The sequence below is a fragment of the Canis aureus genome, chromosome 30 (assembly GCF_053574225.1).
Source record: "Canis aureus isolate CA01 chromosome 30, VMU_Caureus_v.1.0, whole genome shotgun sequence".
In the NCBI taxonomy this organism is placed as follows: Eukaryota; Metazoa; Chordata; class Mammalia; order Carnivora; family Canidae; genus Canis; species Canis aureus.
Genome location: NC_135640.1, coordinates 31,947,897 through 31,959,792, shown reverse-complemented (window position 1 = coordinate 31,959,792; position 11,896 = coordinate 31,947,897). Strand labels below are relative to the sequence as shown.

Sequence of the window (11,896 nt, the reverse complement as noted above, 5' to 3'; positions counted from 1 at the left end):
GCCGGGGGCGGGAGGCGGGTCCCCGTGGGCTCCTCCTCACCGCGGCCGGGTGGGGATTGCCGGGAGGTGTCCGCTCCTCCTAAGAAGCGGGCGAGCCAGCGAGGACGCGGGAGACAGTAAAAAAACTCGGGGGTGCGCACGGATGCAGCCTCGCCTTCTCCCCTGGACCACCTCCCGGGTCTCCCGCCCTCCCTCAGGCCCCGCCCCTCCGAAGCCACGCCCCCTCCGAAGCCACGCCCTCCAAGGCCACGCCATCCCTCTAGGCCACGCCCCTTCCGTCGGCTTCGGCCCCTGACGTCGGGCTTTTTCCTGAGGCCCCGCCCCTTCCGCCGGCCCCGCCCCTTCCGGCGCACGTGTGGCACCGGGGCGAGCAGGGGCGCTCCGCCGCTTTCCGGGCATCCTTTTGTGGGGACCCCGGGTCGGAGGGTCCCCGCGCGCCCCCGCGCTCTCGACCATGGGAGTCCCCAAGAGGAAGGCCCCGGGCGGCCAGGACGGCGCGGCTCCCCGCGCGGGCGCAGCCAAGCGGGCCCGCTCCGAAGAGCTCACGGGCGTGCGCTTCAAGGCTCAGCTGCGGGAGCCGCAGGGCGCGGAGCCGGGTGAGTGCGGGGCCCGCCGGGGACGGAGAGCAGGTGCCCGCGGGGCGGGGCCCGGCCGCGGCCCTACGCCGGCCCGACTCTCCTCTGTGCAGCCGTTCCCTGTCTGAGCCACCGAGCCGGGCCTTCCGGTGTGCAGACGGGAAACTGAGGCCCGGCTGCTCGACGGCGGAGGGCCCCCCTTGCCGGGTGGTGACCGCCCCACGCGACTGCACGCCTCCCTTGGCCGGGCGGCATCCCTCCGCAAGCTCCAAAACCTCGTGGTTGCAAGGGTCAGGGAGGCAGATACGGGCTCCACCGCTTCACGCAGCAGACGACACTTAGGCACTTGCCGAGTCCCAGCTGCGAGCCCGCTCGGGGCTGCTCAGTGAGAAGGTTTGCTGCTTCTCTGTGGCTGTCAGCGCTGTTTTCAGGAGCTTTGAGCCTCCAAACACTCAGGCTGATCCGATGACATGTCCTAAGCCACCTCCTGAAGCCCCACAAGGACCAGGTTTGACCAGGTTTGACCAAGTGACTAAGATGGAGCAGATTCTGTAATTTCACTTTCTGAAAAGCGTGATCGATCACCCTTCTTCACAGCTGCTTGTAATCCATGAGGAAGTATGTAGGTGATGGGGGAAAAAAAACCCACAATTGAATCCGCTGCTATGTGGAGACACTGGTGCTGTCTCAAAATAAAACAGTGTCCCTGGGCTAAAGGGATTATAAAGTTGACGGCCAGAATATCTCCAATTAATCATTTGTTTTCTGTAAGTTTTGTTTGTTTTTTTAAACAATCTTTTTTTTTTTTTTAAGATTTTATTTATTCACGAGAGACACAGAGAGAGAGAGAGGGAGAGACACAGGCAGAGGGAGAAGCAGGCTCCATGCAGGGAGCCTGATGTGGAACCCGATCCCAGGTCTCCAGGATCACGCCCTGGGCTGAAGGCAGATGCTCAACCACTGAGCCACCCAGGTGTCCCTAAATTTTGTTTGTAAACATTTGATCCCTGAAGCTGCCAGCCACTGTTATAAAGATGATAGGTGCTTTAGCATAGAATTATACATTATACAATTGTACATGAATACAATTACACATTATACAAATGTATACAAATGTGTACAAATGTGTACAAATTATACATTATACAATTATATATGAATGCATTCATTCATTCATTCACTTGTTCATTATTTACTAGTGGCTGTTATTTGCTAGGGAAAAAATGGCGAGTATAACCCCCATGGGCACTGTCATTATGGAACATACAAATAGTGAAGTGGGGAAGGCAGATAGCAATCAATAAAATCACATACGGAGAGTTCTACATACCAGTCCTCCAAAGGAGAGGTACCTGATGTCCCCAGGCCTCAGACCTAATCTGGGAGATCAGAGAAGTCTCCCCAGCGTAAGTGGCTTTTCATGGAGTTGTAGGATGAGGTCGAAACAGGGACAGGAATGTTCGTGGCAGAAGAAAGAGCATGCTTAATTATTTAAAAGATCTTCATTCATGTAAATATTCATGATTTTGCTCAGAGAGCTTCATGGCATTCAGGTGCTGCGTTTGAACAGGTTTCCCAAGGAAACTCAGGTTGATAGGCGGTGGGTGCAGAAGAGATAGTTGGAAGATGTGGCAGGGCTGAAGTCAGAGGGTGATCGGTGAATCCTTTGTATGAGGCTGTATTGAATTTGTGTTTGAATCTGGTCTTTATCTTGGATTCTCTCTCCCTGTTAATATGTTCTCATAACTTTCTGTGATGAGATCTCCTGATGGAAAGATCAGGGAAGTGGAATTGACAGATGTAAGGTTTTGCTTTCATCCAGGTATTAGGAAAGGTTTTTGGGGTTTTTTTTTCCAGCTTTATCGAGACATTATTGACATAACTGATGTAAGTTTAAGGTGTACAGTGGATGATGACCAGCTTGGTTAACACTTCCATCCCCTCACATAATTACCATTTTTATGTGTGATAGCATTGAAGATCTACGCTCTGAATAACTTTTGAGCATATAATATACTACTGTTAATTATACTCACCATGCTGTACATTAGATCCCCAGAACTTATCTTACTATTTTTAAAGGAAACGCTACTCCCAACATGGGCCCCAAATTCACGACCCCAAGATGAAAAGTCACATACTCTTCCTACTGAGCCAGCCAGGCACCCAGAACTTCCTCATCTTATAGCTGGAAGTTTGTACACTTTGACCAACATCTCCCCATTTCCCCCACCCCTTATCCCATGGCAAACACCATTCTGCTCTCTTTCTCTATGAGTGTGGCTCTTTTAGGTTCCTCACATAAGTGGAACATAAAGTATTTGTCTTTCTCTGACTTATCTTGCTCAGTGCCCTCAAAGGATGTTGTTAAAGGCAGGATTTCCCTTTCTTTTCAGGCCAAATAATATTCCATTGTATATAGACCTATTCACAGAGATATACCACCTTCTCTTTATCCATTCTCTGATTTTACCCCGTTTGTGGGGCAGGGGTAGGGCTTCAGGGTTAGATTGGTCAGGACCCAGAGGGTGCCCAAGGGTAGATCACCGCACCAAGATGGGTTGGGCTTTAAAGCAGGTCCTTTGAATGCTGTTGCCCGTACCCTCCCTGGGGATAGAGAAAAGGCCGTGTCAGAATCCTTGATATCCTTGTGTCTACATTGCTGCTGTCTTCTCGTTCTCAGTAAGTGGTGGTTCCGGTCCCCTGGATGCCAGACATCTGCCTCTTGTCACAGTGGTGGCTTGTGATTGTTGCTAAAGAGGTAGTCCTTGTTAACCTTTGAACATTACTCTATTTCAGCCTTAGAAGCGTTTGTCGCTGCTGCCAAGAAGTTACCTCGAGAAGACGTATATGATGTTGTGGAAGGGTACATAAAGATTTCTGTTGAGTGTGCAGAGATCTTCCAACTCCTGAATGGGGAGAAGCGACCTGAAAGTGAAGTACGTTAGTCCTTACCTGGCTTGCTGAAGAGGAGAAAAAGTTCATGCCACTATTGTGTTAAGCTTGATGGAGAGAAAATATGATAGAAATTTCCAAGATGGGATTCCTGGGTCGCTTAGCTGGTTAAGTGTCTGCCTCCGGCTCAGTGATCCCAGGGTCCTGGCATCGAGTCCCGCATTGGGTTCCCTGCTCCACAGGAACCTGACTTCTCCTTCATTCTTTCTGTTTCTCATGAATAAATAAATAAAATCTTAAAAAAAAATTTCTAGGACACTACCAGCTTTCTGTAGAAGATGATACTTTGGTTTTTTTTTTTTTTTTTTTTCTGTAGGAATACATTCAGTTTTGCATCATGACTTATCAAAGCATTTTAGTGGAAAGTGCTAACCTCATATTAGTGAATGATACCAGAAGGAAGGGTCATAGATTCTTAATCTAAATATATTTGGTTATGATATGGTTTGTTTTTAAGTAATCTCTGCACCCAGCGTGGGGCTCAAACTTACAATCCCAAGATCAAGAGTCACATGATCTCTACTGACTGAGCTTGCCAGGTACCGCCTTAACATGGTTTGTTTTAACAGAAAGGAAGTAGGTAGAAACCACATGTCATGATTGCAGACAGATACTGAGTTCCCTGGTTTTCTGGTTCCAAACAGGTTCAAAGTTTGGAATATTTATGAACCTGTTGAAAGCTCAGGGTTATTGCTATAAGACCCTAATATCCGCAAAGCAGTGAGGCCTGGTCAAGATTTCTCTCCTCATCTCATTTTGTGGAACTGTAAGCAAGCAGTTCTCTCTTTGGCTGGACTATGAAAGTGAGACTGATTTTAGAGCCTGGGATCTGCAGAGCTACCTGCTAGGCTGTCACCTTCCTGCCTTTGGCCCAGGATCTGTTGGAAGTTTTGTTTTTTAAAGATTTCTTTTTCATTCGTGAGAGACACAGGCAGAGGGAGAAGCAGGATCCATGCAAGGAGCCTGATAAGGGACTTGATCCCAGGACTCTGGGATCACGCCTTGAGTCAAAGGCAAGATGCTCAAACATGGAGCCATCAGGCGTCCCTGTTGGAGGTTTTAAAGTAACTGGCTAAAACGAGAAGCATATGTATGGAGGGGGGAAAAGAAAAACCCAAATGAGCTGATGCATAGGCATTTCATTTCTTTGCAGATGCTGTTAATATTTCAAGTTTTTGAGGCCATACTGTTGCGGACTGCGAGCGATCTTTCCCATTTTCACGTTGTAGGGACCAACATCGTGAAAAAGCTAATAAATAACCACATGAAGCTCATCTGTGAGTCCCTGTATGCCTCGGGCTACAGGTAAGCTGCCTATATGTGGCAGGACTACTCATGACGTGGTCTGCATTCATCTCTCCCTGAGTGCACTTGACCTTCCTTCCACTCATAGAGCGGAGCTGAGCAGGCTCTGAGGCCATCACGGCTGTGGCTCTGCCCCTTCATTTCCTGCTGACCAGCCCCTCACTGTCGCTGACTCTTCTGTGTGTCCATCTCACTCCTGCCCTGCTATTCTTCTTGCTGTCGTGGGAACCTTGTAGGCATTCTTGCCATTGTCCATCCTTCTGCCCCAGTGGCTCTTCATGTTGGTCACACACTCCCTGCCTCTCCACTTCAGGATGTTGTAGTGCAGAAGTGGCATCTCAGGGAGGCCTTGTTTCACCACTGCCCATCTGCTGTCACTTTGTGTCCGTTTGCTTGTGGACAGAAGTATCTGTTTGTAGGTCTGTTTGCACAGCTAGATGTTTGATTTAATACTCTTGACTGTCTGTTTCCCTCCGCTAGAATGCAAGGTGCATGCAGGTGGAGTCCTTGAGTGGCCTAGAAGATTTGGTCTTCCACCACCTAGGACGATGCCTGGAGTGTGGCGGGTGTGCAGTAAACCACAGATCCCGGGTGGCCGTGGGACGGGAAGGCTGCTGAGAGCCTGCTCTGAACAAGTCTCCCCCTGTGCCCTGCAGTGGCAGGGGAGCTGTGGGTCTCCCAGTTACAGAATGATTTCCCAGAGAGAGAAATTGCCATCTTCTTTGTATCTCACATTTTGTATCCTTGGATCCTCTTCAGACTCAATCTTTAAGCTTTGTTTGGAGATTTTGTCAAGTTGTATATTCTTTTCTAGAGCCTGTCTGGTGTCTCTTTGCTTCCTCTTTCTGGTTTGGGGAGAGCAGACCCTACAACCAGGAGCACAGCTGGCTCGGTGCTTCTGCTGTTCCTGACATGCCTGATTTTCTCGTCCCTGTGCAGGATGGCTCGAGCCTGCCTGAACCTGTTGGCCGCCATGGTGACCCAGGGCCCTGAGGCTGCCAGGGATGTCTGCAGTCATTTTGATTTGAATAAAAAGACCTTGTACACCCTGGCCACCAAGAGGGATTCGAAGGTGAGGAGCTCTGAGCGTCTTGTCCCTCCTGTGTATTTCCTTTCCCTTTGGAGGGCCATCTTGATTTGTTTGTTGTCCTTTCTCTGGCCTTGGTCCTCACATGGGAGGAGAGGAAGGCCTGTGTGTAGAGAAACATGTGGCAGAGCCTGAACAACAGGGACATCTGAGGACAGCTTCTCTGGGGGCTCAGGCCTGTGAGGATGACATAGTTTGTGAGCATCTTCACAGAGCAAAAGAAATGATCTCCGTGTGCCTTGCAGCATGGACCTTGGGGCATCCCAGTCCCGTTTCTATTCTGTCCACTTCGGAGAAAACCCTTGGAGGTTTAAACCAGTGACATCATCATGGAGGACACATATGGCTTTTTAATGTTCCTTGTGTTTCCCATCAGTGAATCTTTTTGTTTTATATATAAGATTTTATTTATTTATTCATGAGAGACACACACAGAGAGGTAGAGACATAAGTAGAGGGAGAAGCAGGCTCCCCACAAGGAACCCATTGCGGGACTTGATCCCAGACCCCGGGATCAGGACCTGAGCCGAAGGCAGACGCTCAACCGCTGAGCCATCCAGGTGTCCCTACCCGCCAGTGAGTCTTGTAACAAGTAACAAGTAGCTGTCGGACTATGCCAAAGGGAATGGAAGCGTGACTGGTTTTCAGGAGAGCTTTTATAGAAAAAGTTCCCTGGTGACTCTAGAAGTTTCCTTTGGGTTTAGAGTCTTGAGGAGGAAACACAAGTGGGAGGACTCAGAAGCGGGAGAGTTGTTGCACACCAGCCGTAGTTGTCTCAGCGCTCCCAGCTGGCCCCGAGGACAGCTGGGGCTCCCCGCTCCACACCCCTGACCCCTGCACAGACAGCAGACCGACAGTTACCCACGTGTCTGCCAAAGCAGAGAGCCACGTTAGCCTGATTTACTTCTGCACCCTGTCATCTCACTCTTCGGGGAAATTAGTAAGTTTCCACACTGCCAGGTAATAGGCTGAAGGTTAATCATAGTAACACCCGATAACTTTTCTGGCTCTGTGAGGTCAGCTCAGTGTTAAGGGTGGTCCTGGCATGACAAATAAGGTGTGCTCTGAGGAGAAGATTCCAGGTCTTGGTGTCTCATGGATATTCTTTTTTATTACTGTGAGTTATTTACATACCCTGAATGTGTCAACAGATTCCATTCGTTGAATAATGGTTACTGACATTTAAATGCATTTCTAATAAAAAGAATTTGCGTGCTGTTTGCACACTAGGGCAAATGTCACGGTTCTTTGGTCTTAGCTTGGCAGTCGGCCTGTCAGTAATGATGCAAGTTCCCTTCCCGCTTCCACCCTGTCTCTCTGATCTCAACCAGCTCAGCCCTGTAAGTAAAATACATCAGTACCCCGACCACCCACCAAGACATGAGAGAAAGTTCTAGAAGTAGGGCTCCTCTGCCTGAATGGATGCCAGCTATAGGCTGTGCATGTGCTGCCTCACCTCAGGGTCCTCTTGACAAGTGTTTTTACATGTCCTTGATCTGTAAAATGGGAATTATTCTCAAGATGGAAGTGTTTTTTTAGTTTATGGTGTACCTTAACTATTTTGTCATGGGAAATGGTTTTTAGACATTAAATTTTTATGTTCCACATAGGAATGAGTCTCATGGATATTGAATGAGGACGTTAAAAAATAGAGAGCAGCCCAGAGAACCCCCCATGTACCCATCCTCCAGCTGCAGACAGTTACCTCTGCCGTGTTTTTGGTTTGTTTTGGGGTAATCAGGTATAGCTGATCCCACATGTGAACCATATTCCCTCATGCATATTTCAGTGTGTATCTCTTAACAGAAAGCAACCTTTTGAAACAAAACCAGAGGCGATCGGGGGGCTCAGTTGGTTAAGCATCTGCCTTCGGTTCAGGTCATGGTCCTGGGGTCCTGGGATCGAGCCCTGCATTAGGCTCCCTGCTCAGCATGGTATCTGCTTCTCCCTCTTCCACTCCCCCTCCTTGTGCTCTCTCTGCTAAATAAATAAATAAAATCTTTAAAAAACAAAACACAAAACCACAGTACTATTCTTGTACATGTTACCGTAAATAACTCTTAATATCACCAAATGCCCAGTTTGGTCTCAGTTTTTCCCCACCATTTCTGAAATGTCCTTACACTTTGTGTTTCAAATCAGGATCCAGACCAGGGCTACGTATCGTGTTTGGTGGGTATGTTTCTTAAATTTCTTAATGTTGAGTTTTCGATCCCTATCTTTTTTTTTTTTTAGTTAATTATTTATTTATTCATGATAGAGAGCAAGAGAGAGAGAGAGAGAGGCAGAGACACAGGAGGAGGGAGAAGCAGGCTCCACGCCGGGAGCCCCACGTGGGACTCGATCCCAGGACTCCAGGATTGCGCCCAGGGCCAAAGGCAGGCGCTAAACCGCTGAGCCACCCAGGGATCCCCTCTCCCCAACCTTTTTTTTTTTTTCATGTCATTTAGTTATTGAAGAAGCTGATGGTTATCTAGATCTTTTTTTTTTAATAAGTGCATTTTTTAACATTTTGAGGGGAATTATTAAAGCCTCATGAGGAGAGAGGATTATGGTTCTTTTTCATCCAGCCAAAGAAAGCACTGTTCATGTCGTTTGCCAAAAAGGAGTTTTACCAAATATGTTTTGGTCTATTTTAGACAGTGTTTTGCAGAACAAGCCATAAGGAGTTCAGGATGCTTTCTTCCTAGGATGAATAGCATTGTGAAGTCACAGAGTAGGAATGAGGAGTAAGCATGTGACCCTCTTGCCTTTGATGGGGCTTGCTGGGGATGGAGGTGGAGGCCCAGGGGACAGTGAGGGGCTGTCTAGTCGAGGATGAGCAGGAGGCATGGCCGTGACTGCTTGGAGTGGGGTGCGGATGCTATCTCTTGGGCATCTTGGCTTGTCCACGATGTCAGGAACCTGAAATTTGGGGTTGGCTGGAATATACAAGATGGATACCAGGAGGTGAAGACATTCCATGTCAGCTCAAAACTCGTTGCTGAGGCGAGCGGGGGGGCGGGCTGGTACCCTGGAGGGGATCTAGTCCCAGTTGCTATGTACAAGCAGGATGGAAAGATCTAGAATAGTACATAACTGAGATCCACGTTCTAGGACTCTTGCTTCCAGGACTTAAGTGGACAAAAAAACAAAACAAAACAAAACAAAAAAACCCTAACAACCAAAACCCCAGAACGTGTAGAACCTTCCCAACTAGCTAGCAGAGCACAGAACCTAATTTAATCTTACCAGGCAAGTTTCAGCATCATACCAGCATTCTTTTGAAACACAAGGCATACATAGATAAGGCCAACAAATTAACTGTGCTTGGATTAGTTGACAGGTTTCTTTCAACGACCAGGCATCTAGGTAGCTTGGGAGCAGTGTTTACGTTAAGCTTCCTGAGGACAGGGACAATATCTTAGTCATTGCCATGTCCTCTCTCGGCCTGAGATCATGGCATCTTGAATAAAGGTGGTGTTTGAACAACACTGAATTGGTGAATTTTGAAGGCACCAAAACGTTGCTGTACTCTGAGGAAATGCAGCTCATTTTCACATGGTATCCAAACTCCACATTGTGAGGAGGTCTCTAGAGTAGTCCCTGGGATAAGGAGGATGGTTTTAAGCTCATAGTGGAGTTGGAGTAAGGTCTGATAAGGTCTTGCTGGAATGCTGTGGGGCATGGGTGGAGGTGTAGACCCAGGAATACAGTCAACGTGTAAGATCCCCCATCCAGATGTTGCAGAGTATGAGTCAGATGGCCTTTCTTCTCTCCCTGAGAAACATACACCCGGCAGGACAAGACAGAAGTAATGAAATACTCACATAGAGACCTAAATGGTTCCAAGTGTAGTCCTTTCATCTTGAGGAAAAGCAAAATGAAAATGCTCTGGAAGTTCTGAGAAGAAAGCACTTCTCTGTAGTCAGACATGAAGTTGAGCAGGAAGCGGTATGTTTGAACAATGTCTAGTTCTAGGACATATTTGCTTAGTAGCTATGGGACCTGGAATGAGTTTTTTAAATTTCCATTTCCTCATCTGTAAAATGGGTATAGAAGGCATCTCCACCTCAAGTTGTCATAAGGAGTAAATGAAATCACACATATGCAGCCTTTGACTTAGTGTCTGGTGTATAGTAAGTGCTCAATAAATGACAATGATGTCCTCCTCTTCACCATTCCACCATCATTACCACCACCCTGCCATTACTAATAGGAATGGAACTATCTGGAAGACAGACTTCTTAATTTTTCCAGGCATCCAAGGGCAATAATTCTCCATGGTATTAACTTCTTTGCAGCAAATTAAGATATCTTTGGAATAACTGAAGTAGGGGGAGAGTACAGTTGAAGCACCGGAGGATCCCAGTGTATATGAGCTAGTGCTAGTACAGCCAATGAGCGATGCACATGATCAGCCACCAGGGTTTGAAACAGACGAGAAGACACGATGTGTGTCTTAAAATTACTGGGAGGGATAGTTGATCAGATGGTCCCCATAACTTCCCCTGAAGTGTTGATGACTGGCCATGGCCTGTGGGCCCTCCTTGAGGATGTCCACTCTCCTGGAAAAGCCACACTGGTTTGTAATGTGACAGCATCTGTGCTTTGATGTCCAGAGTGCATTTATAGTACCTAATTTATAGTAACCTATATAACCCAGACATCACCTCACTGGTGTCAGCTAAAGTAGAACCGGTCTTTCCATTGGCTCTGGATTTTCAAAAAAGTGTATATGATTTCACTGGGAAGTGAAATAGATGGTATCTAGATGGGCTGAGAATCTTCTGCTCTATGCTGAAGTGGTCCATGAACCACAAATGTTTAAGTATGATGGGGGAAGGGGACACAACTATACTTTACCCATACTTTTATGTTTATGTAGCAGTGAGCCATTATGCTATGGCTTTTAAGCACAGTGGATGAAAATATGTAATGCAAAAAAAAAAAAAAAAGAAAATATGTAATGCAGATAGACATCTTGATAATTTTTATTTTTGGCTTGTTTCTTGACATTTTATTTCTTTTTTTTTTTTTAAGAGAAGGAGGACGGGAAGGGGGGTGGAGAGAATTTTTTTTTTTTAATTTATTTATTCATGAGAGACACAGAGAGGCAGAGACACAGGCAAAGGGAGAAGCAGGCTCCTCGCAGGGAGTCTGATACGGGACTTGATCCCGGATCCTAGGATCACCATCTGAGCTGAAGGCAGGCAGGCGCCCAACCGCTGAGCCACCCAGGCATCCCGAGAGAGACTCTTTTAGCAGCTCCACACCCAATGTGGAGCCCAGCACAGGATTCGATCTGATGTCTGACCCTGAGATCATGACCTGAGCCAAAACCAAGTCAGATACTTACCTGACTGAGCCACCCAGGACCTCCATACTTTTGTATGTAGAAACAGCTTGAAGGAAAGAAAAATAGAGCAGAAGATGGAGAGAAAAGAGCAAAGAAAAAACCCTGTGTTCCCACAGAGAGATGACTGCTGGTTTTAGACTTTGAGCCTCCTGACAGCATAAGACCAGAGACTTCCGTTGCTGCATTCTTGCTTTGGCGCTGGGCAAAGGGTATGGATATACACATGACACATGGTCTCCTTCCCCCTAGGGTGTGCATGATGTCCGGCTGGCCTACATTCAGTTTGCCCTTTCCTTTCTGATTGCCGGCGATGACAGCACGATCATGCAAGTGCTGGAGTTGAAAGGTAGGTGTGCCTCTGTCTCATAGCAAAGCCTGATTGCAGCTGTTTTTGGAAAGTCTCCTGCAAAGCAGTTTTCCCAGGATAAAAAAGGTCTGCAGCTTTTGCAGCTGCTGCTGCACGCTAGAATGAAGGACGCGTATGCGGTGAAGCTTCCAGTCAGGTCAGTGCGGTTGGGAGGTGGCTAGTCAGCATGAACAGAGGTATTCTTGCTATGTTCCCTGGAATGCTGAGCGATGTCCCAACAAAGAATGGATGCAAACTTCAGAGACTCGTATGAACAAAGGGGGCTTTAT

The 11,896-nt window shown here is 47.4% G+C and overlaps 1 protein-coding gene across 2 annotated transcripts in view; it reads left to right on the top strand.

Moving 5' to 3' along the window:
* Positions 1-336: 336 nt before the first annotated feature.
* Positions 337-11,896, top strand: part of URB1 (URB1 ribosome biogenesis factor) — a 71,008-nt gene continuing 59,448 nt past the window's right edge. Inside the window, exons 1-5 of one of the 2 annotated variants that reach the window (XM_077878993.1) lie at positions 337-596; positions 3,375-3,514; positions 4,684-4,835; positions 5,775-5,907; positions 11,510-11,606. In XM_077878993.1, the coding sequence (XP_077735119.1) occupies positions 455-596; positions 3,375-3,514; positions 4,684-4,835; positions 5,775-5,907; positions 11,510-11,606 (664 nt within the window). In that variant the 5' untranslated portion in view covers positions 337-454. Of the gene's footprint in view, positions 597-3,374; positions 3,515-4,683; positions 4,836-5,774; positions 5,908-11,509; positions 11,607-11,896 lie in introns of those variants that run through there. The other variant, XM_077878994.1, reaches the window with a different exon arrangement.